The sequence below is a fragment of the Apis laboriosa genome, unplaced genomic scaffold (assembly GCF_014066325.1).
Source record: "Apis laboriosa isolate Shangri-la unplaced genomic scaffold, ASM1406632v1 scaffold15_cov152, whole genome shotgun sequence".
Taxonomy (NCBI): Eukaryota; Metazoa; Arthropoda; class Insecta; order Hymenoptera; family Apidae; genus Apis; species Apis laboriosa.
In genome coordinates, this window is record NW_025222086.1 from 451,509 (window position 1) to 475,984 (window position 24,476).

At 25.8% G+C, this 24,476-nt stretch overlaps 2 protein-coding genes across 7 annotated transcripts in view; one reads left to right on the forward strand and one right to left on the reverse strand.

Moving 5' to 3' along the window:
• Positions 1–8,231: 8,231 nt before the first annotated feature.
• LOC122710882 (O-glucosyltransferase rumi homolog) lies at positions 8,232–10,461 on the forward strand. Of its 3 annotated transcripts, none has more exons than XM_043929090.1 (6): positions 8,232–8,925; positions 8,989–9,163; positions 9,237–9,438; positions 9,547–9,825; positions 9,915–10,147; positions 10,257–10,461. In XM_043929090.1, exons 1-6 carry the CDS (start codon positions 8,796–8,798, stop codon positions 10,459–10,461), a joined length of 1,224 nt encoding a protein of 407 aa, XP_043785025.1. In that variant the 5' UTR covers positions 8,232–8,795. The 3 variants fall into 3 exon arrangements, with proteins under 3 accessions (XP_043785025.1, XP_043785026.1, XP_043785027.1); XM_043929091.1 differs by having other exon boundaries at positions 9,915–10,139; positions 10,257–10,408; XM_043929092.1 differs by having other exon boundaries at positions 9,915–10,160; positions 10,257–10,393.
• A 1,583-nt stretch (positions 10,462–12,044) lies between these two features.
• Positions 12,045–24,476, reverse strand: part of LOC122710880 (matrix metalloproteinase-14) — a 41,660-nt gene continuing 29,228 nt past the window's right edge. Inside the window, exons 3-10 of one of the 4 annotated variants that reach the window (XM_043929084.1) lie at positions 23,126–23,230; positions 20,222–20,373; positions 19,360–19,662; positions 18,987–19,146; positions 18,450–18,586; positions 17,997–18,317; positions 17,439–17,685; positions 12,045–13,179 (exon numbers count right to left, since the gene is read on the reverse strand). In XM_043929084.1, the coding sequence (XP_043785019.1) occupies positions 13,034–13,179; positions 17,439–17,685; positions 17,997–18,317; positions 18,450–18,586; positions 18,987–19,146; positions 19,360–19,662; positions 20,222–20,373; positions 23,126–23,230 (1,571 nt within the window). In that variant the 3' untranslated portion in view covers positions 12,045–13,033. Of the gene's footprint in view, positions 13,575–17,438; positions 17,686–17,996; positions 18,318–18,449; positions 18,587–18,986; positions 19,147–19,359; positions 19,663–20,221; positions 20,374–23,125; positions 23,231–24,476 lie in introns of all 4 variants that reach the window. The other 3 variants (XM_043929086.1, XM_043929087.1, XM_043929085.1) reach the window with 3 other exon arrangements.

Below are 24,476 nucleotides of genomic sequence, written 5' to 3' on the forward strand. Positions count from 1 at the left end.
TTTTGGTCTTTGAATATTTTTCTAGCCGACATTTAGAATTTAAATAATATAAAATAGCTTAATTTCTCGATTTAAGTTTGACATTTGTTTCACTTATGTAGGAGTAGCGAAGAATGTGGGTGGTGGTGAACGAATAGGTCACGTTTGCTTGATAATTTTTAAAGCAATAAGTTATATCGTTAAGAAAAAAGCGTCAATGTGTGATAATTTATGTTTTATGTTGATTATGCAAATTGACGGATAGTTTGGTTAATTCAAAATAAGGAGATATTGCATAAAAGATTCGATTCGTGTATTGTATTCGTTTTAGGAAATCTGTATGAAAAATTTGTATACTTAGTCTTGCTTAATACACATGATCACATAACATATAGTTTTCTACGTTTTTCCTTTGTTAAGCATAAAATATTTGCGCAAATAGAGAGCAGATAAGGCAATTATATAATTTCCATGAATTTTCGAAAGTTTCAAGAATGATGCATGTTATTTTCAATAGTATATGTTTATTGTTATTGTTTTGCTTTTAAATATGCCTGAAAATATATAAAGAGAATATTTAATATTTTAATAAATAAAAAATATAAAAAAAATAATGGAATTTATTTTTTTATTAATACAATTTAATACAAAATTTAATTCTGAGTAAACTTGAATGAGAGTTAATTTTAAAACTAAAAGTAGAAAAAGAAGAAACTAAAAAAAAGAATTAAAGAATTTTTAATTTTTAGAAAATAGAATTTCTTTGATTTGAAATAAATTAAAACAGGTTCTAATTTATTAATTTTAAAGAAAATTAAAATCAATAAGTTTTGAATGGAATTACATTTAATTTTTAGTAATGAGAATAATACTATTTATATATTTTTTTTTTCTTTTTGAATATAAGCATTCTAAAAACTTATAAAGATATAAACAATTTTTATACAACGAAATACTAACCTATATTCTTGAATTATTGATTAAAAAACGAGGAAATATTTTAAATTGTTTCAAAGATAACCTGATTAATCTCGTAAAATGAATCGTTTGTGAAATAATAGTAAATATCTATATTGCTAAAGAAAAAAGATTGACTACGATAAAAAAGAACAATGTTCTCACATACAACAAGCTACTATTTTCATGAGATCTCTGTAAGAGCTTTTCATGCCCTTCGCTGGTTCTCTTTATTGCTATGCAATGTAAAGTATGATAGCTTTTGTAATATGGAATTTACAAGGGCAAGATATTTCTAAAGATGATATCCTATTGTATTCACGGTGCAATTCACATGCGTGCAATAGTTACAACGATAAATAACGAGATTCATTATTTTCATATCATACCTATATAGTGGAATGATATATTACTACTACTGCCATCTGGTTTTCACAAAATTCGTTTTATATTACAATAATAATATTATAATTGCGAAATAATTTCTTGAATATTTATTACTTTCTTTTATTGAGAAACAAATATTATTATGAGAAACAATTATTATGAGAAACAAATAATTATGTTATTTTAATATTAATAATGATTTACATATATACATCGAATAAAAGATATAGTCGCTCAATTGTCATTGATTCATTTTTTAATTTTTTGCAAAATGATTAATTACGGATACTTAAATCGGATACTTAATTGAAATTGAATATTTGTTTAATTCGAATAATGAATTCATGAGTGGATAATTGTTAATTATGAATTATGATGTATAAGATTAAATGATTTATTTAAAAAAAACTTATAACATGAAACTTTAAGTTGTATGTTCTGAAATATCGATTGTGCAAAAAATTAAGGGTTTTGTTATGCCCTCTATGTTTTAAAGCGATAAGTTTAGGAACTATATTCGATTAAACTAGGTTGGTAAAGTCGATAAATTCGATAAATAGAAAAATTTTCTTATATTTTTTTTTTATATTCTTTCTTATATTTTCACATAAATAATATATTAATCAACTTATTAGAATTTTAGCATGATAATTTTACATATCGAATGATGTTATAGTTCGTAACAATGTATTCTGTAAACGTTAATAGATTTATGAAAATGTATATTATAAAGAAAATATAAATTTGAAATTTGAAAATAAAATATTATTTTATTTTATATTATAAAAATATTGGCTTTAATTATTCTTTTAAATTATAATTGTATAATATATATTTATGTTTTAAGTTTTGCTTACTGCGAAAACATTTCATGAAATAAATTAAAATAATTTTTTCAGAAAATTTCTTATTCGTATCTATATTTATACATCCATTAACTAAAAATTAAAACATCAAATGTTTTTTATGATTATAAAGTCAGGATGTTTTGTATTTTTTTAATTAAAAAATTTTTACGATACATATATTTTAATTTTTCGCGCGGTTTGAATTGAAAAAAGTCGTATTACTCCAACCAATAAGAAAGCTGCGTGGTGAACTTGCGCGATGAAACGTCATTCTCCCGCCGAAAATCGTGGCGACTGGACGTGTCAACCGGCTTAAAGTGTGTTATTTATTTGTTCAATAATTCTGTTAGTATTTTTTATAGTTTATAAAATGTTATTAATAGTGTTTAATCAATAATTCATTTAATCATTTATCATATCAAAATTAAATAATTTTTGTGAAATTTTTTGATGTTTCACAATGGTTATCTGGTTACCGGTATTTCGTATTATATAATTCTGAATCAGAATTTAATTCTGTTTTATTTTAATATAATTGTAATTTTATACATTTGTTTTATTGTTTTTTTTATTTATATAAATTATTATTTCATTGTTGAAAGTGATCGAAGAGATAATGGGTTAGCCACGCCATAGCAATTTACGCAGTTGACGAATTTTCTGCAAAAAAATCTGGTAATTTTATTTCTTTTACAAAATTTAAATGTATATAGAGTAGGTTTTTTAATATATTTTTTTATTCATATATTCATTTTTATGAAAATAGTGAATTTATTATAATCATTTAATTTTATTTCGTAAATTATTGAAATACGCATATTTCTTTTCTAAATGAATCCTTCTATGTGAGTCTTATCTATTTATATATTTGTTTCTTTCTGTTGTATGTTATGTTTAGCATCAAAACATTCTTTAGGACATTCCTTTCCAGGAAATTAGAAGTTTGTGTTCATATATGCTCGATATGTTATCGAATTGACAAACAAATCCCCTCTTCATTTTGAAATTATATAGACGAATCGCGGTATAGGGCACCATTTTGTAAATAATATATACGTACTGATGACAATGTGGTGATTTGTTTTTCTTGTTGTTTTTCTTCTTTTTACTGCGTAGTTATTTCTTCTAAAGCTATTTTTTTTTTGTATAATATTTCAATTAAGTTTATAATAATTCAATTAAATTTAATTTTTTTTATTATAGGTTATTAATTGTTGTGTTGAACAAGGCGGTAAAAACTTCATATTTGAAAGGTTTGTGATTGCATGCAATGCGGTCTTTCGAGTCAGTATTTGTTGCGTAATAGTATAAATTTTCAATATTTTTTAGAATATATAAAGTTTTAATTTAATTTAATTAGAATAATCATTTGCGAAATAGTCTGTGTTTGTTTACTGCTTATAAGTGAACGTGTTAATAATCTTTTTTCTTTTTTTTCATTTTTTTCATTTTCAATATTAGAGTTAGTGTATATTAAAAGAATAAATCATTCATCACAAGAGGATCATCCAGCAAAAAGGTAACTTTAATATTTTTTATCCTATTTAAATTTTTATTTTTTTTCCTTATCTAAATTTGTATTCAAAAAAATATTAAAATTAGAAATTTGAAATGTTTATACTTTAAGTTTTTGTTTTAAGATTTTAATTATTATTATTATAATTTTAGAAATTCAATCTTTAATATTATTAATATTATTAAATATAATTTCAATATAATTATTTAAAATATAATTTATAATAATTTCATTTATAATTATTTCAATTTTTTAATTTGCATTTTAAATTATATATGATGTAAAATATAAAATTATATAATGTTTTTATTGCAGATATTTCCTTCTTTTTACATCCTTTGTTTTATTTGATGACAACCTTTTTGATGACTTCTCCTAGGTCCATGATATTTGTAATTGTTCATCGCATCTAATGGTGAGTTGCATGTATTTTTTTTCCTCTGGTTATTTAATTATGTCGTAGGATGAAAGGTCCAAATCGACACGGATGACCAGTTGTATTATTTAAAATTTTCTATGAGCATAATGACCATAGGTATTTATTATACTTGTGAGTAATAACTTTTTCTATGCCTTATTTATTTAGTTAGGATAGGTCTTCTTGTACACGTTTTTAAATTATAATATTAATATATAATATTAATATATATGATTAATTCTGTACTATAAATGTAAATTTATAGTACTAATATGAAATTAGTAATTATTATTAGCAATATTGATAATTAATTTAATTATTGACAATTATAATAATTGCTACAATTATTTATAAAATTAAAGTAAACATGGATATTTATAAGAGATAAATATCAATGACATATTAATAAAATATAAATAATAAATATTGAAATAAATTAATTAAATATTTTATAATAACAAAATCAAATATTGTCTAAAATAATACTTGATACAAATAGTTATAAAATATAATTTCCATAATCATTATAATAAATAATTATTTTCATTTTCTTTTTCATAGTGATATCTTGAACAATTTAATTAAATCTTAGGATAATATATTATATTATATATTATATCTTAATTCTTCTGTATAAAAATTATTTTATTCTTTCCATGCAAAAATGTAAAATTAATGTGCAAGAAGACACTTTGTGACAGGTAGATTTTGGAATTAAAGTAACAAGTTTTTAATTCCTCTTTTTGAAATTATACTTTGATGAAGAAATCGCCTGAGATTATTCCTATTATATTTTTATTAAATTTTAATCTCTTTTCCATAAATATATTGCAGAATGTCAATTTTCTTTATTCATGTTAGAATTTTAATATTTAAATTAATAAAATCATAATAATTTAAAATAAAATGAAAATATATAAAATAAAAAATCATTAGCTCGTTAGATCTAAAGTAATAAACTAATACTCTTTTTAGCTTAGGATTTTCAGATTTAATCCTTTCCATGTCCATTGTCAGGACCTCATTCATATGCCCAGGTGTTATTTGGGTGAGGGAGAGACGATCGGCATGATGATCTTTGTTCATAAACTAATTAAAATTTTTCAGCAACTGATAATGCGTTAGTGTATCGTGCGCGACGTAATTTCCACATTGTACATGTGTGTGTGTGTGTGTATGTGGATAGGTTGTGTGGAATTACGTCGTATTGCGAATTATAAACAGTATAAGAATTATAAATAATAATTTTATAAATCTTATTGTCAAATAATGATATTTAATTTCGTATTATCTATTCTAGTATCTTTATTTCTTTAAAAATTATACATATTTTTCAAAATTATATTATTCGCAATTAAAATTATATACAAGTTTTTATCGCGTTGGTCACGCAATGGTCATTAATCATTGTCAGTCGATTTCAGAAAATTGGTACGTAAAATTAGAGTGTACGAGTAGTGTGCCAAGCTCAGGTGTCGGAGGCGTCCCGGGACGTTTCCCCTAGTGTAGGCTTTTGCGCCCGGGTATTATGCGTGAGAATCGTGGGTGTGCTGGTGTGCCTGTTTTGCCATTTTTTAAATATAGGATTAGGTAGGATAGGTAGTATAATTCTAGTATGTCTGTTAATTATAAGTAGGTAGTGCCGGGCAGGTTGTTACAGTCTCTGATCGGCTAGATGCGTTTTCGCGTGACCTGTTTCAGGGAATAAAATTTGAGAAATCGAGGATGAAGCTGAGACGAATGGAGGACAATGCCATTCGTCTCTGGTTTTGTTCATCGATTTTTCGAATTTCGCGGTCGCGGTTGTGATTTGCTTTCGAAACGAACGTTGCGCTCGAGATTCTGTGCATGTACGAAGAATGATCATTGCGATCGTTGATCGTCCATGTGCAATTAGTTTCCGTGATTTAGTACCTTTTTTTTTCTTTTTTTCTTTGATTTGCGATTAGTGAATCTCGAGCCTAAATTTAAGTTTCAGCGGGCATTGCGCCCGAAGGAGGAAGACTGAAGAGGCCCGACAAACTGTCACGAAGAGGGCTGCAACGAATGGGTTCTCATCTTTTGGATCTTGTCTGGATCCAAAGAATGGGAAGTCATTGTTATTACTTTGTCATTGTGCTCGTTTTAGTAATACGTAGTATATGTTGTATCGTCTTGGCCAATTTGCATGCTGGCCTATCATTTATCCAGTCATCATGGGCAAATCGCGGTTTTGCATTAGTGTTGCCATTGATTAATAACGGGTTGAATTAGAGTTGCGATAAAAGATCGCGTTTGCTATAGCGTTGCGTTGAAAAAAATATCGCGGTTGCTTTTAATTATTTTCATTATGAATTAATATATTTTTTATTTTTTTAAATATAAATTTGAATTTATTCTACATTTATCATATTTCATTAATTTTCTTGTATAGTCTGTATTCCTCTTCAGCTTTCAACGAAATGGATTACATCTCATCATCAGATAAATATTCTAATTTTTTTATTAGGTTAGGTTGGGTAGATTATAATAGGGTAGGTTGTAAAAAACATAGGATTTATAAACGATGTTTTGTTCTTCATTTTATTAAAAAAAATCTCGCCTTTCCTATTCTGTTTCCAAACCAATAGTTTTCCTATTTTTTAAGGCAATATGATCATCCTGTCATCCTTAACTTCCTCATTGTAAGCAAATACTTGATACTTGATAGCTACGTGATTTTATTCACTTGTTATCATTGATATATCCTGATTTGCATTTTTCTCTTGTCACATATGGTTTATCTCGTATCAAATTTTTTTAAAATTGTGTGTCGTCAATGTGAATGTAGATATGGTTATAAAGAGAATTTGTTATAAATGTTTAATATCAAAATGTTTAATTTTTATATAGGTAGGGAAAAGAGTTTTTTTAGAATAAGTAAAATATTAATGTTATATTTTTAATTTAAGTTTGTTTCAAGATTTTTTTACAGGGGAAGAAGATTTTGTATGATATTGATTAAAGAAAACGTTTTTAAAATTAACATGTACATGTACAATCAAGATACTACTTTATTAAATAAAGTAGTACATTGTAGAAAAGTAGATACTGTAGATAAATAGATGGATGTAGTGCTATTTTGGGAAGCTTATTTGGCTTATTTTTTTCTTTTTTTTTTTTTTTGCCCATGCTTTTTCTATCAATCATTTTTCATTTTCATGCCGATGGAAATGTAAAATATTGATAGAAAGTCTCTTGATTTAAATTTTATTTTCAAGTTTAGTCTTCCGTGCCCGTTTTTTTTACGGTTCCTTTTATTGCTTGTGTTGCAGAACGATGAAAAGTTTGAACGTTTTGCAAACATAATTTTCTATTGAAATCTAATTTTTTACATTCAAAAAATATTTTACATATAAATTAATGCTTCATATAACTTAACGAAATATATGCTCATGCAGATAGATAGAGATAGAGGAATTAGCGCCATCTTTAGAGTGCCGTAAATGAAACACATAGGCAAAGAGAAAAAAATAGTGGCAAAAAGGATAGAGATAAGGTAAGAATTGAACATGAGTACCATCTCTTGAAAGCGACAGACATCTCTTAGAAAGAAATATCTTTCTGAAAGCATTGAAAAGATGGCAACAGTACTTAATTCTTATCCTCTTTGGAGAAAAATCTTCTTCTGTGATTCATTTTCATTTTAGAATTGTTGACTTTTGTGTTACATTCCTTTTTTATGTTTTTATATTTATTTATTATTTATTTATTACAATACAAAATTTTTCTGTTCTTTTAGATTTAGTTAATTTTAATGTTATTTTTTTTAATTTTTAACTTTTTTTAAATTTCCTTAACTTTTAGATTAAATAATTCTTCTATACTGGAAATATTTTTATTCTTTTAGTTTATGAGAAATAGCAATTGAGTTTTATGTTACATTACTTTCTTATATTTGTATATTTATTTATTTTTTGTATACTTTCTTTTTATGTTTTATTTATTATTTATGTATTACAAGATTAAATTCTTTTCTTATATGTTACAACTTTGTTAGATTTAATTAATTATTATGCAATATATAAAAGAATAAACTGTTGCAATATATATAAGCAATGNGTGGGTCTCCAATTCGCAGCAACCTCCAAGCGGTGAGACTTGGGAAATCATTATTATTTAATATACAATATATAATCATGTCATTGTAATATCAATGATTCAATTATATATTTTATAAGAAATAATATGAGCTAATTGGCTGCGAGCGCGATTATAATTTTATATAAATTAAAAATTGTGTTTGGAAAATAACTAATGTTCTTTTTTTAATTCATAAATGTATGAAATTTGCATATAGATTTTTACTTTTTTAATAATTTAATTTTATGTATTTATTTATTTTGTGTCATACTAGATGGCGTAAGGAGTATTATAATCTTTTTTGAAGTCGGTATTTCAGAATATGTTGCACAAAGTTCCGTAAGATGTCACGTTTATTCTCTTTCTCGTGTTCTGCTATTATCTTGCTATTTGCTAACTAACGTTGCAATCTTATTCTATATCAAATCGGTAATGTTGAAAATGACAATAAAATGGAATGAATTTCTAGTTCCCAAGATATGGGACAAAAAATGCATTGTATGTTAGATCTATTCTTTACTTCATCTGTGCTTTTAGGCAATAATATTGTTTATACTTTATTCAAAAATTGTCATGTTGTTTTTTTATAATGTTTATACTAAGATTAAGTTTTATTTTTTTATTAAGTGTTGTTTGCATAGGTAATTGTGAAGAACAATATTGTACTATTGGTAACACAGAAGATTGTGTTGAGGAAAAAAAAGTTAATATTTATAAAGGTAATCATGAACAGAATGTTTAATAATTCTTATTTAATAATTTTCATACATTTTTTCTTTTAGTAGGTTTAAATAAACAATATAGTAAATATTATAATGCAATTGAAGAAGCAGAAAAACATTATAGAATTTGTAATAATATTAACAATAGTTGTTTCAAAAATGTTATTATAAATGATCTAAAACCTTTCAAGGAAAAAGGTATAAGTAAGGATTTAATAGATACTGCAAAAATTAGGTATGATAATAAAATATTAATAAATATAATAGTTTTCTATTTTATAAGAAATTTTTCTCTAAAAATTTTATAGAGGAACTTTTTATCAAATAATACAAGGAAAATTATATAGACAAAGAGATTGTATGTTTCCTTCAAGATGTGCTGGAATAGAATATTTTCTTTTAAAACTTGCTCCTGGATTAACAGATATGGACTTAGTTATAAATGTAAGAGATTATCCTCAATCAAGTAAACATTTTGGAGATCCATTACCTATTTTTTCATTTAGCAAGGTAAATATAATTGTTAAAATCTCTTTTTTAAAAAAGTTCTCTGTTTAGAATTGTTATTTTATAAATTGATACAATTTATCAATAATCATATATTATTATTTTTTGTAGACTTCACAATATTATGATATTACATATCCAGCATGGGCATTTTGGGAAGGTGGGCCTGCAATTTCTTTGTATCCTCGTGGTCTTGGAAGATGGGATGAACATTGTATATCTTTAGATAAAGCTAGTAATAACACATTGTGGGAGAAAAAGGAAAATAAAGTATTTTTTCGAGGTTCTAGAACAAGTTCAGAGCGTGATAATTTAGTATTATTAAGTCGTAAGAAGCCAAATTTAGTAGATGCTCAATATACAAAAAATCAAGCCTGGAAGTCTAATGAAGTAATTTTTAATTATTTATTTAATATTTGGTTTTTATTCTTTTGTGTCATTATATATGCAGGATAATTTTGTATGTTATATGTTTATAGGATACATTATATGCACCTCCAGCTTCTGAAGTTCCTTTAGAAGCACATTGTAAATACAAATACTTATTCAATTATCGTGGTGTTGCAGCATCATTCAGACATAAACATTTATTTTTATGTCGTTCTTTGGTATTCCATGTTGGAAATGAATGGAGTGAATTTTATTATAATGCAATGATTCCTTGGATACACTATATACCTGTGTCTAAAGATGCTAATCAAACAGTATTAGAGTAATTTATTATAGTTTTGTATTGTTGTATTATTTAATAATGTTTATTTAATAATGTTTAATAATGTCTTTTTATAAAAAGTTATTTTCATATATTTTTATATTTGCAGAGAAATAATACAATTTGCTATAGATAATGATGACATTTCAAAAAAAATTGCAAATCATGGGAGAGATTTCATATGGAATAATTTAAAAATATCTGATGTCACACAGTTTTGGAAAAAGCTTCTTAAAAAATATTCTAAACTTTTAAGATATAAAATTTCACTAGATAAAAATTTAATTAAAATTGAAAGGAAGGAAAGATCTTAATAAAATCTATTAAAATAAATATTTTATATAAATAATTTTATATATTTTTTTATTAAAATGTCTATTTGTAAAATATTAACTAATAAAAATAATTCAATAATAATTAGATATTTGCTTAATTCTTAAAATAAGCGTTAGTTAAAACGAATGTATGATTTTTTATTGATATACTGTACAATGTCAGGACGTAGCACAATGGCAAGTTTCAATATGAATCATTTTAATGCCCTGACAAAAGATTTAACACAAACAAAGGCCTTGTACATTACATTATATTATGTATGTTATATTTCTGCATTATATACTTTATAAATTTAAATTAGAATTATCATTCAATTATTATCACAATATAAAATTTTCATATGTATATTTAAAAAAAAAATTTATTTTTTATTATAAATTTATAACAAGTATTAAAAAACTGTACAAGGCTTTTTTGTGCTTTATGCATTCTTAAATCCTAGGTACATTCTTAAGTACTTATTTATTTATAACAAAATTCTGAAAACATTTCTTAGAATGTAAAGAAACATTGTAATGTCATTAATATTACTATAAAAATATATATACATTATGTATTGCAAATATTCTATATATTTTTATTGCAAGATTTAATATTTTTTTCAATTGATTTTATTCAATTTTTAAGTTAAACATTTAAAGAATATAGAATATAAAATATATAGAAAATATTATACATATGTAAAAAATATTTACAATACATAGTATACATACATTTTACAGTGAATGTATACATACTATATGTTGTTGCTTTTTATGTAATTTTGGTTTTAAAGCATAATATAGTGGAACCTCGATTAAGCAGAATCTCGATTATCCGATATCTTCTCTTTGTTTACGAGTACATTTAAAAATAAAAAAAAGTTGTTATCGAAAATTATTTTTAAAAGATTTTGCATTGAGAATGATTATTACTTCGATAATAATTTTCATTCTTAATGTAATTTTTGTTTACAAAAATTAATTTGAAACAAAAAAAATATTAAACAAAATAAATTTAAAACAAAAAATAATTCTCGATAATAATTTTCGAGAATTTTACTCTATGTATTTTGATATCAATTTTGTATCTTTTCAATTTTCAAATTTCTGTTTTTAAAATTATTTGTTCTATTGGATTTTTTTTTGTTTTTTTTTTTAAATTAATCGATAATTATTATACAATCATTATAATTAATATATAACAAATTTAATTATAAATATTCAAAACATAAAACGTAAAAATGAATTCTAAAAAAAAGCAATTTGTATAAAAAATGCATTTTTAATTATTTCCTTGGATTTCTTCGAATTGTTTGTGCCCAAAATTGTTATGATTAATTGAAGTCCTACTATATGAACAATTATTATTTTTAAAATAATAAATTTTTTTTTTTACATGTAATATTAAATCTCACATTTTATAATATAGTCAGGAATGAATGTGTAACTATTATCAACATTATTTATTACAATTCTATTGTGTAATGAAATAAAAATGAAGTAGAAAATTGTTTAAAAGAAAAAGTGTCACATAAATGAAAAAAAAGAAAATTATTATAATAATCGTTGTTAATTAATAAACAATAATAACAACAAATAATAAAAAATTATAAGAGAAAGCTGCATTTTACTACAATATGTATTTTCAAAAATTTTAAGGCACTTGTATGGAAGATAAATATTTTTTTGATGTAATCATTATTATGAATACTATAGATGTTTTCATTGATTTTTAATTTTTAAATCAATTATTTATTATTAACTTATGATTTAAGATTTTAAGATATTTTCATAATTTCTTGTTTCCTTACAAGTATTTATATTTTTGCAGGAAATAATGAAAACTCTATAATATTCATAATATTATCAGTCAACGAATCAATTGACTGTTATTTTTATTTGCTATGTCATGTTACAGCATATTTCAGTTCTGTTTTAAACCTAGTATATGTCCTGCATAGATACACAAAATAAGTGCCTTTAACATTAATGTTTATACAAATCACAATGTACGAATAAAGAATAAATAGGCAGTGTAAAAGGTATGATGACACAATATTGCATGCGACATAAAATATTATGTATAAACATATTTTACACGTTCTTGTTTTTAATTTACATATATACAGCATGTCTTTTAAGATATTTTGAATCGATTCGATTAACAACGAAACATAATATCGTTAAGTAAAAATCACATCTTATAAAACATGCTGCAGAGAATACTTAATAACTAGGATGAAGCAAATATTTGTTTTCAAATTAAATGCTTAATTTGCTTCAATTGGAATGATTGTTTCATGAGAGATTAAAAGTAACAACGAACAAAATCTCAAATCGTTAACTTGTTCATCGATATTGAAAAAAAAAAAAAAGTTACTATCCACGATTCGTGAGCGTCGATTAGCACATTGCCATTTTTTTTTTTGGCACTGTTTCCCTTCGTCTACGATACACTTTGAGGTCACACTTTCCTTCCGTTTTAATTGTCCGTTCAAATATTTTCTATCGGACCTTCGTTGATGATATCAACGCTTTACGATCTCCAACAACTAATTCATCTCTTTTTTTACGTAGTGGCAACAATCTTAGCGATGAATAAGGTCATCAAATTGAGCGGAAGATACCACAATATCGATGACGATGTGAAAACGTTTCCCGCCGCGGAGCCCATATCCTGATTGGAAGACGTAACTAGCTGCTCGTCCGTTTCGCCTGTCGAATTGTTTAAAATTCGTAGGAGGATCGACATTGAAAAAATATGTACAATATTATAAGAGAATCGTCGCCGATTGATGGATGGTTCACTTCAGCACCAAACACGCTTAACACGATTTATCTCGCGTGAAACAGCACTAGTTGAACAATCGTTTCTGTTGTTTGGAACTTATTAGTTACGCCATTAGATCGGCTTTTTCCTGAACGTTTCCCCTCGTGATCTCTGTGTCTCGATTTTTATGATATTTTCGCCTTGAAAATTTCTTGTCCCATTTTGTTGCCTCCTAACTCGAGTTTACGATTCAACGAGATTCCTCGAACGAACAAGTTTTCATTCCCGTCCGTTCACTTTTTCCCGTAACCGTGCGATTCAAAATACAGATTGTTGTCTTCTGGAAAAGTGAGGTTTTTTCAGGTTAATGGAATTTCGTTACTGTTATCGCGAAACATAGTTCCCGTGATCGTTCTTCTCGAAATTTCTCGGCATCGTTATTTATCATCGAAGCATTTGTTAATCTCAAGATTTTTGTGCTTTTATAAATTTTAATTATCATATGTCAATTTTCAAAATTTTTTTTTCAGAATTTAGTTATTTGAGAAAATATGTGAGAATATGTGTGATTTATGTTTGCGTTGTTCATCGTTGTTATCATCGAAGATTATGCGAGAATAAATTATATATATTATAATTTATATATATTATAATTTTAAATAAAAAGTGTGCTTTAACAAAAACAAAAGTGTAAAATAAAGATAAATAACACGAGTCTTGTGGATAGTTACTCATTTTGTTGATTATGATATTATATAATTTTGTAATGTTCTTTTTTTTTTTTTTTATGAATAAATTACGTAAATGTAAAAAAATGTAAATTTATCGAAAAGATCAAACGAAATTGTTGATTTTTTAAATATTTTCGTTATTAAAAGTAAAATCATTTGAAAGAAGAAACAACATGTGATAATTATATATATAGTAGTATCTGTGAGAAAATATATTTCTTTTATGCACAAAAATCTTCAGAAGATAATTAATAAGTACTCTTATTTAAAAATTTAAAAAAATAAGTTAAAATTTAAATTTTTTTTATCAAGCTAGAAATAATTGTTTTTGAATGATCTATTTTTTAAAATATAGAATTTTAATCTTTCAATCAGTTAATATTGTTCATTGAAAAAAGAAAACAACTTATATTTTTCTTTAAAGAGAGATATTACCTTACAATAATTGTAGAGCATTAAGGGGAACATTACTATAGTATAGATATTTAGCAACTTCCACATTTAGACTTTACCAAAACAGAATAAAAGAAAATGAGTGCAGAAAGAAAAGAAAATACAACATGCTCTGTACCAAAATGATTCTGTGTAGAGAAAGATTATTAGAACTAAAAATAGAACGATACTCGTGCAAATAAATTGTATGTAAAAGAGATAAATAAAATATACGTGCATTTTTGTGTGTACGATGTGTTTGTACGTGTACAAAAAAAAAAAAAGAAATGTCAAAAAAGGAAGAAATGAGATAGAGGTACAGGAAATCAAGAATGATTTTATTCATTTGAAAAGGTTAAAAAAAAAGGAAAGACGGGAATAGACAATTTTCTATGATAGATTAAGTTCCAAACAACGTAACCATCCTCCATATAACATAGTTTTTACCATGCACCTGTTTGCTTTATACGTTTGCGCAGAGATTCGTGCATGTGCGCATATTTTATGTGTTTCGTGCTGTGATACATCCTTCATAATTATATGCAAAAAGAAAATTCGTGCAACGCTATCAATGAATGGATATCATCATGCGTCACAGTGATTTTGATTTTACACAGATCTGTCAAATGAACTCTGTTTATACGATTTCGTATTTAAAATTTCACAGGTTTATATTCCGTATCACGCATAACTGATGAACAAATATTTGATTATTTGTTCATCATTGTAAACAGACAATTTGACGCTTAGAGCTGATGTTGACAGATCTGATTTAACTCGGTGAAATATTCTGTTCGTGAAATCATTGAAAGCTCAGTCGAAAGCAATATCAATTGATCGTTCCATATAGTTTTTAAGATTATAAAAAGCTTGAACTTGAAGATAGTATTATTTTTGCTTTACAAGCGATTGAAAATATTAGTGAAATCGAGAAAAAAAAAAAAAAACGTGCAGAAGCGAAATTCATATCTGATGAAAGAGACCATGGTGCGAATTATTTTCGTAAGTGAGCATTAGGAATATGATATACCTATGAATGTTTAAATTTGGAACAAGAACAGTGTGCGACGTATAAAATAGGTAGATAAAAAAAGAATAAAAAGCTACATAACATAACTATAAATAAACTATAAATAATTCGTAGATAAAATGCGATCACGTGAATAAGCAACAAAAAAAAAATACGAAAAAGAGAAATTTAATAGATATGGAAAGCTTGTGTTGTAATATTTATTATTTCCATCAAACTGAATCTGATGATGGTGACAGACGTTTTACATTATTTCTGTCACGTTAATCAGCATATCGAATGGAAAATTTCTATTCTTTCTTTGGTTTCTCTTTTTGTTTTGAATTTTTTTGCAGACACGTAAAACTTCATTTTTTCTGCCTGGCTAATAAATACTCTGGGCTTCGACAAGCATGTGAATATAATTTCGCGAATGATTCACTTGTATAATAATTTATTTGGAGAATAAGGATTATAGGATATGTATTTATGCGTAAGGACATAGCCTTAGGAAAACTTTCAGTGTTGTGGCAGAATTTGCAAATCGTATATTATTATTTTTCTTAATTTCCGTTCTATGTAATTTATTTAAAAAAGGTAATATTTCGATGCGATATTTAATTTGAATTTAAATAAATAAATTTAATTTTATTTTGGCAATTTGATAGAATTTTTAATTTTCAATCATGAAAGATTCCATGGAAGTTATCCTAAGGCTGATGAGGATAAAATCAAATGATAATTTTGCACATTGACAAAAATAAAGTAATCCAATTTTCAAAAATTAAACTGATATACATCAGATCGGTACATATACTGAAAAAAAATATTTGTTATAATAAAAATTGATTTTTCTTAAAGATTAATTAAAAATCTAAGCAATTTTATTTGCTTAAAGCTTTTAAAATGTCATTATTGTATAAAATAATAAAATATTGTATAATTTAATAACTTACAATTATATTAATATTTTTGTTGATGTGCAATTTAGATAATGGATTAATAAAAATGGATGAATAATGATGTATTAAAGCGATTTTATGTATTTGTTAGTAAATTAATATGCTGCATGGCATAATTGAAGATCCAATGATATTGATAATTCAATTATTTTTCGATTTCAATGTTAATATCTTCCACCATGAAATATCCCAAATTAAGATGACCACCATGTTTATAAATATTATACTCATCAAAGAATTTTGTGCAAGCTACATTATATCATTATTAATCATGTTGCGTTATAATGATCAATAGAACTCAAAATTTAATTATAATCATTTAATATCATTATATTTAAGTCATAATTTATGCTATGAGCGTGACTTTGTATTATAAGGCAATGAATTGAAACATAAATTACAAAATGTGTGGCATGTTGTATTAAAATTGGAGTAGCATGTGTAATAATAATTTTGGTCTCTTGTGGAAGAGCTGTTGAGAAAAGATTGTTTTTTATTTTACTTTAAACTATAATTTTCTAATATCTGTTTAACTTCTGTTTCGGATAAAATTTTATTTTAAATTATCAGATAACCCGATTATTATTGCATGCACAAATTTCTTCGATGATTATAAAAGCCCTAGGTATGTAATAGCCAGGTGTTCGAGACACCAAATACTGTATCCTCGCCTTTTCTGTATTCATATTTTACTTATTATCACTTAAAATTCGATTTTTCGTAGTGAGGTGAGATAAGTTCGAAGTTTCAAGTATCCACTTTTAGACAAATCACAGTACAATCTTAGCAATAATTTTGGAATACAAAAATTAAAAATATTTAAAAAGAATCTAAATACAAAATATTCTATATTTAAAATTTTCCTTATAAAAATAAAATATAATGAAATATAAATATTGCATTATATTAATATTTAGATATCTATATTTAATATTACTTTAAATGTATATTTTATGTACATAATATATGATAATACTCTGATTATAAAAAAAAGTGGATATGAAACTGCTATGAAACTGTATTATGGCGAGAAGTAAGAATCTGGTCTGACTCGAATGAAGCTTTAATACCTGCATCTAATATGATGTCTCCGACGTCGTTATTGTCACCATCAACGGAGTCCAGAATGAAGAAATTTCCGTCATTCAGAAACGTATTTATAGAATTTTCAGGAAACCATAGGCATTCGTTGCCATTACATTGGTTATTGAACCATCGAATGATTGAACCATTACCTAACGTTCCCTTATTGGCTGATCTACATCCGAACCACCAGTAAGCTGTCGACCTAGGGAATGCTGGATCAGCAACGTCCACCTAAACAGTATTTGAAACAATTTAATCGAAGGTACTTTTTTTTATTTTTAATTATTTATTTTATTTAGAAATAATTCTTAGGTTAACATGATCCAAAAGTTTTGATAATTTATTTTTCAATTATTCTGAATGTGTTAGTTTTATCATGTTGAGTTATGATTTCTATATCCCTCTTTTTTTTCACTCCTCCTTTTTACCTTTTATTAAAAACAATTTTCAATCTTTTTATCGTATAGTATAAAATTTTTTATTAGAAATTTAGAAAAAAAACAAAAATCATAAAATGTGAATGATCCAATTTGATTACTCACGGAAAACGTTCTATCGTTGAATCGATAATAAGCATCCCCTTTGAAGAAATACGTGTAACCACGATAGACTATCGAAGCATCAAGATTATCGGGGAGCCCTTCCCAATTCGAGATCAGTTTGGGATAAGTGTTCTTCACAGGTGGTTTCTGGGATGGATCAAACCTCCAGAATTTGCTGCCTTTGTAGAAGTAGAGTTTGCCATTTCCGGTCCAAACGGTCACAGTGTCGATGTTATCCGGAATTCCTGTAAAACCTTCGCTGATTTCTTTCGGATAGTCTCCATCCATTTTTTTACCTACGTATCTCCAATATTTCGAGCCCTGCAACAATATCATTTATTTCTTCTTTTATGTTTTATTTATATTCTCTGTTTTATTCTTGGTCTTATGTCTAAGATAACAGAGAAATTATCTAGTGAAAAATGATAGTTATATCAGTTATTGGTTTTTCACCTTGAAGAAGTAAGTCTTCCCATTTTTGTACGTGAACGCAGCGTCTATGTTCCCTGGCAATCCTTTCCATGAGTGTGAAATGAGCTTGGGATAGCCCACTGCTACACCATCCGAAGTTAATCTCCAGTAACGATCACCTGTAGTTCATTTAATCATTTATTACAAAATAAATGAACATTAGGATTTAGAAATTTTCTCGATATATTTTTTTTAGAATATAGATTTTTTGTATTTGGCCTCTCTGCTTATTATGATTTACTCATTTTTTTTTTCTATTGGAATTCAGAAATGGCATTGGAATTCATACAAAATTTAATTTTTCCCATTATTTATGATTTTTCGTGTAAATAATGAGATAACATTTCTATATAATAAGAAAAAGTTGAAGATAGAGTCATTTCAATGAATAAAATAAAATTTAGATAAATATAATTCTATTTTATAAATATATTAATGATCTTTAAACTTTATATATATATATATATAAAAAGATTATATTTCGTTTGTTATCATACCAATTCTGGCATATATACGTACCTTTGAACACGTACATATGTCCCTCCGCAGAATTGAACATGGTATCGACCTTTGAATTCGTACATAGTTCTGAATCCTCTTCGCTAGGTGATGCAGTGGTAGTTGGTTTTGGCCCGCTCGGAATTCCACCGTTATTTGACGTTTTCGTTCCATACAGTGCCTAAACCACACGAAAAATTCAAATTTAAACTCTTCTACTTTTTCATTATGCTATTTACAATTCATATATTTCTTCTCAACCAACCTTTCCATTCCAAAATGTATTATAAATGTATTCTTCTATTTTTTTTTCTCAAATTGAAGAAATTCTATCATTCTTCGTTTATGAAAAGTTGATTTTCATAACAAATGGATTTTGTATTACGATATTTACCTGGATACCCTGAATGTCGTCCTCGTCTAACCGGAAATAAGGTTCATAGCCGCGATAAAAGGGTGCCATTAAAGCAGATTTAACGTCGCTATGGCTCAGACCGAGAGAATGGCCAAACTCGTGAGCAGCTACTTGAAACAGATTCGTTCCACGGAAACTGTCGATGGTCCATTGTTCTGCGTCGTCGAAATGGGCATCACCGCCGTATACGGGGAAGTAAGCGTGAGCCAAAGTGCCACCAGGTCCATCGAAAGGATCTCCATCTCCGTGTTCGCCTTTCTCGAATCTAATTTCGATATGGACCTAATAAAAGTGGATCAAAAATTGTTATAATCTATAAAAAATTATTCCAACATCGAAGGATCTATAAGAATGTCAATTTTATTGAAATCTCTTGTTTTTTTAGACATTTCAATTTATTTTATGTAAATAATAAGACATTTTTTGATGTCTTATTACATAAAAATATCAATTTGATTAGCTTTTTATTTTTAAAATAAATCAATCCAAATTATAATTATCTTCATGATATTTAATATTATTTATGGATTATAACAATTTTATTGAATTTTATTGAATTCTATTGAATATTTATTTTTCAATTATTATAATTTTATAAGAAATTATTTCAACGTAAATCTCATTGATGTTAAAGTATTGCGATTAATATCGCACATAGTTTCATGAAAAATAAGCAATGATAAAATCATGTAAAATCATCATTGGTAACAATGTTTGCTATCATTTTCTAGGTTATCAGATTTTTAGCTATAAGTTTTTTATAAGATCATTTTTTTTTGTTTTTTTATTTCTTTTTCACTTCACGATTGTGAAATATCTCGACAAATATTATTCGCCTCACCTGGCCTGACTTCTTTTGGACGAAAACGAGATCCGTGTATTCCGACCATACTTTGAACGCCTTGTTCAACTCGGCATCAACTTTGTGTTGTGGCAAATTTCGCGGATATTTGCTGATCTTGTATGATAATTTCTTCACACGCCATCTAGAACCTGTAAATAAAATATTTCTTTTCTTTTTTTTCGATTTTTCTATCAACTATACCATTACATTAAAAATTCTGATTTATAATTATGAAAATTATAAATGCATAATATATATTTTCAGTTTGATAATAGTGCAGATATCGATCTAAAATTTGTTTTAAATTTCAAGATTAAATTAAATTTCTAAATAATGTAAGTATAAAATTAATAATGGAAAAAGAGGAGTGAATGATTGGATGTGCAACAAGTTTTCTTAGGATATCTATATAATTGAAAATAATAAAAACTTATGATTAACTTTTGAAAAATTAATTTGGTATCTACCATAAATATCTACCATAGTGATCTTCGATCGTTATTTAATATATATTTGCAAAGAAGATCTTGGCAGCTCTGTAATGTCTTTTTATGTAACGGTATTCTATGTGGTAATCATTTCACTACCGTTTTATTTGTCTCTTGTGCAACGATTTATTTTTAAATATAAGCATTCGTTTTGAATAAGATTTCAGTATGAAGTTTACATCGAAACGTTTCATTGATTTTCATCTATCTAGAAAGAATCATTGGAACGTGATTTTCCAGTGGGAATTTATTAGTAATCCATTTTTCCAATCAAGTATATTGATTCACCCCTTAATCACGACAACGTGTCTGAAACACGCATCGATGAACTTTGTACTTCTATATATCTAAGTTCTTTCATAGATCTTCTTTATGTTCTTATCTTATTTGCTATTAGAAGCAATTATGAAATGTATCACACTTTCATCACAAATGTGTTAGTGAGTTATCATTTTGAAAAATTGCAGAAATAATATTGTCTCGATCATTAAAAGTATTTAACAAAACAATCTATTGTTATAAAACAATTGTCATGAAAAAAGAGAAACAATCTTCTAGGAATCATTGAAAGTTAATTCTTTTTTAATTTCATATAATTATTGATAAATTTGATCAATATAACAATATATGTCATTATATCCAAAAATCTGCAATATTTCAAATATTTTCGAATTGTAATAAGCAACGATAAAAAAAAAAATAATCCATAAATTACAGAAGAAGCTCATTGTCAAATACATAGCCTTGTCATCACATCACCGATCTATTATCTTTGTCAAACATCACATCTAACAGCAAGGTCGATCAATTAAATACCTCCATCATTAAAGAGCGAAACTCGTCCAAGCTTATATCCTTCTTTGAATAAATGGATAGATTAAAAGTAGAGAAAATTTTAGATATTAAAAAAAAAAAAAAAAAAAAAAAAAAAATACTAATATTTCAATCTTTCATTCTTAAATATTTCATTCTTCTATTTTAATTTATTTCAAATTTCCTCCACATTTAATCTCTAATCTATTCGATTACCAAAACAAATTTCTTCGAACAATAAACTCTTCACAATCTAGTTTTGAAACGGTCCAATTTTCAGGCCTGATAAATTTCTATCATCATTTTGATCGTGATCGATCTAATGGGTCCAGGAGATCTGTTACGCGATAAAAATCCATAGGATACACGCATCGGTGATCTTGTCGCCACGAGTTCACTGAAACGAGGCACGTTTGTACGAGGTTCAAAGTCATGGTTAGGATCGATCGAATCTCGATAATTTTTAGGTAAATTGTATCCTTTACGTGTGATTGAATAAGTCAGAATCAAAGAGTGGATTATTTTCTTGCGAGAAGAAAGAGTTAATGAAAAGAAAATGAAAAGAAGTGTCTTATGGGTTATAGTTGATTGGATAACTGAAATCATGATTTTATGGAATTTTAAATTGTTAGAATGGTGGACAATAGAATGTTTGGACATATTATTGATTAATGATATATGGTATATTATTTTAATTTTATTGTATTTGTATGACATGCAAAATTCTATTGTATTTATTGGATTTTTTAAAATATTTTAATAAAAGGTAAATTTTTTTTTCTTGTAGGGATTTATATGTTAATTTTGAAGAAAATATAAATTGTTAAATTAACTTTATAAAAAATTAAATTTTACATCCGATATTTGGTTAATTGCATCGAAATTTTAATTATAAATTGAAAAATAAAGATTCATTTAATAAGTCGCATAAAAAACCTTCTCAGAATTGTATTTAGAACAATTTTGATGGATAAAAAATGCATTTAGAGTATCCAACAAAAGGCTACAGGTGCATATATATTTCATTTGAGGTGACTGATTCTATAATAAGGATAATGTGACAGGAAGTTAGAAGTAACATTGAATTGCGAATACGTTCCACTACTCGAATAATTACACGAATTTTTAATAATTGTTTCACTTATTTTGTGTAATAACTTTAAATGCAAATTTTAATTGTTTTGAATTCTGGTATCTTTGATAAATTTTTTTTAAATAAATTTATTTTAGAATATATGATCACTAAATTAATATATATTATTCAATTTTGGTATGTATTTGTCGAATGTGATTACAACTGAGATTTTGGATTTTATTACATGATTCGATTAGATAATTCGATTGTTGTATGTCATAAGATATTTTGATGAAGTTTGATTAGATTAGAATGATTAAATTCATGATTATTTTATAATCTATTTTTCTTTTCTTTGTAAAAGGAAGTTTTTTTTTTACTTTTCTATTTTTTTATTTTTCAATTCGGATATTTTTATCAATTGAAATTGATACGTTAAGTGAGTGAAAATTTTTGAATTGATAAAAGGATATTCATAGGCTTAAATTTTTCCATTTTATGGAATTAAATTGTAATTTGATTTACCTTGAAGAGCGTATCGTTTCGATCTTCCAAAGCCAGGACCAACTTTATCTTTAACACCACACCTTGGCAATGTCATTACTTTATATGTTTCTTCGTCGATATCACCTAAAAAAAAAAAACAATTTTTTCAATAATAATTACAAATATACAAATTTTTAACGTTACTTATAATTTAATTTTATCTTTAAATTTCTTTAATTTAAAAAAAAAATTATTTATCCACAATATAATATCTTATTAATTTTCATCCATTCATAACACATCGGATGATATTCTTTCATTAAAATTTTCCATTAATATTTCATTGATCTTAATATTCTAATATGCTCATTTCAATATATAATTTTCATTTTCTTATTAACCTAATGGAAGGCAATCTTTTTTAACTCATCGAATACATTTCTTTCATAATTCGTTTCCTATGAAATTCAGTTTATTGTAGGACTCGTAAAGTATTATCGATTCCTAAAACCATATTACTCGCTCTATTTACAATCATTCATGTGTGCGTTTCCTTGTATCGCGGTACATATGCATCAAGCGAACACATACATGCATAATAATGCAAAGTACATGATAAGTTAAATTATTCGTACATTCTAATTCTAAGTCCAATCTTAAGATGATCGATACTATGATTATAATCTATGCGATAATAAACTTATATTAAGTTCGAATAATTAATATCCATAATTGAAAAAAAATTGATCTCAATTGTAAGGATTCTTTTGTTTAAATTGATTTTATTTGAAATAAATAATTCGATTCGATTTTTAAATTTTAGTTTGAAAAGTCAATTGTAGATCTTTGTCTAGGATTTTAGATCTCTAAAGATCCACAGATCACAGTTTAAGAATTACGTATCGGTATAATTATCTCGATCTCGATCGTATGTAATCAATATTTTATTCGAAACGGTTTGAAAACGTTTGATTCGAGTTTTAGTTGTCACGCGATTGTGGAATTATTATTAATACTTTTCTACCTGGAAATTGTGATGTATTAACGATCGTGTAAAAATCGATTCAAATACGGTTACGAGCTATCGAGTTGTTCGATATTGATGTGAGCGTGTTTAGAATAGATTGAAGATGTACTGGAAATATCTTTGTTAAGTTATTGCATGATAAATGTCAGTTTTCTAGGTTTTGAATTTCAAATAATATTTTACATATTCTAGTTTTCTAAATATAGATTTCGAATATATTTTTTAATCCATAAATTTATTAAATAGATTTTTATAACTTATTATACAGATTTAAATTATTTAATAGATATGTATCGAGATATTTCTTTTTATGAAAATTTTTATAATTTTCAGAAAGAAGTTTCAATTTATTATTTTCTTCTT

What these genes read in the sequence shown, in the direction of transcription:
- LOC122710882 (XM_043929090.1), top strand. Translation starts at nt 8,796, where the DNA reads ATGTTTATACTAAGATTAAGTTTTATTTTTTTATTAAGTGTTGTTTGC. An exon ending in CTATTTTTTCATTTAGCAAG is followed by an intron (nt 9,439 to 9,546) that starts GTAAATATAATT and finishes TATTTTTTGTAG; the next exon opens with ACTTCACAATATTATGATAT. An exon ending in AAGCCTGGAAGTCTAATGAA is followed by an intron (nt 9,826 to 9,914) that starts GTAATTTTTAAT and finishes ATATGTTTATAG; the next exon opens with GATACATTATATGCACCTCC.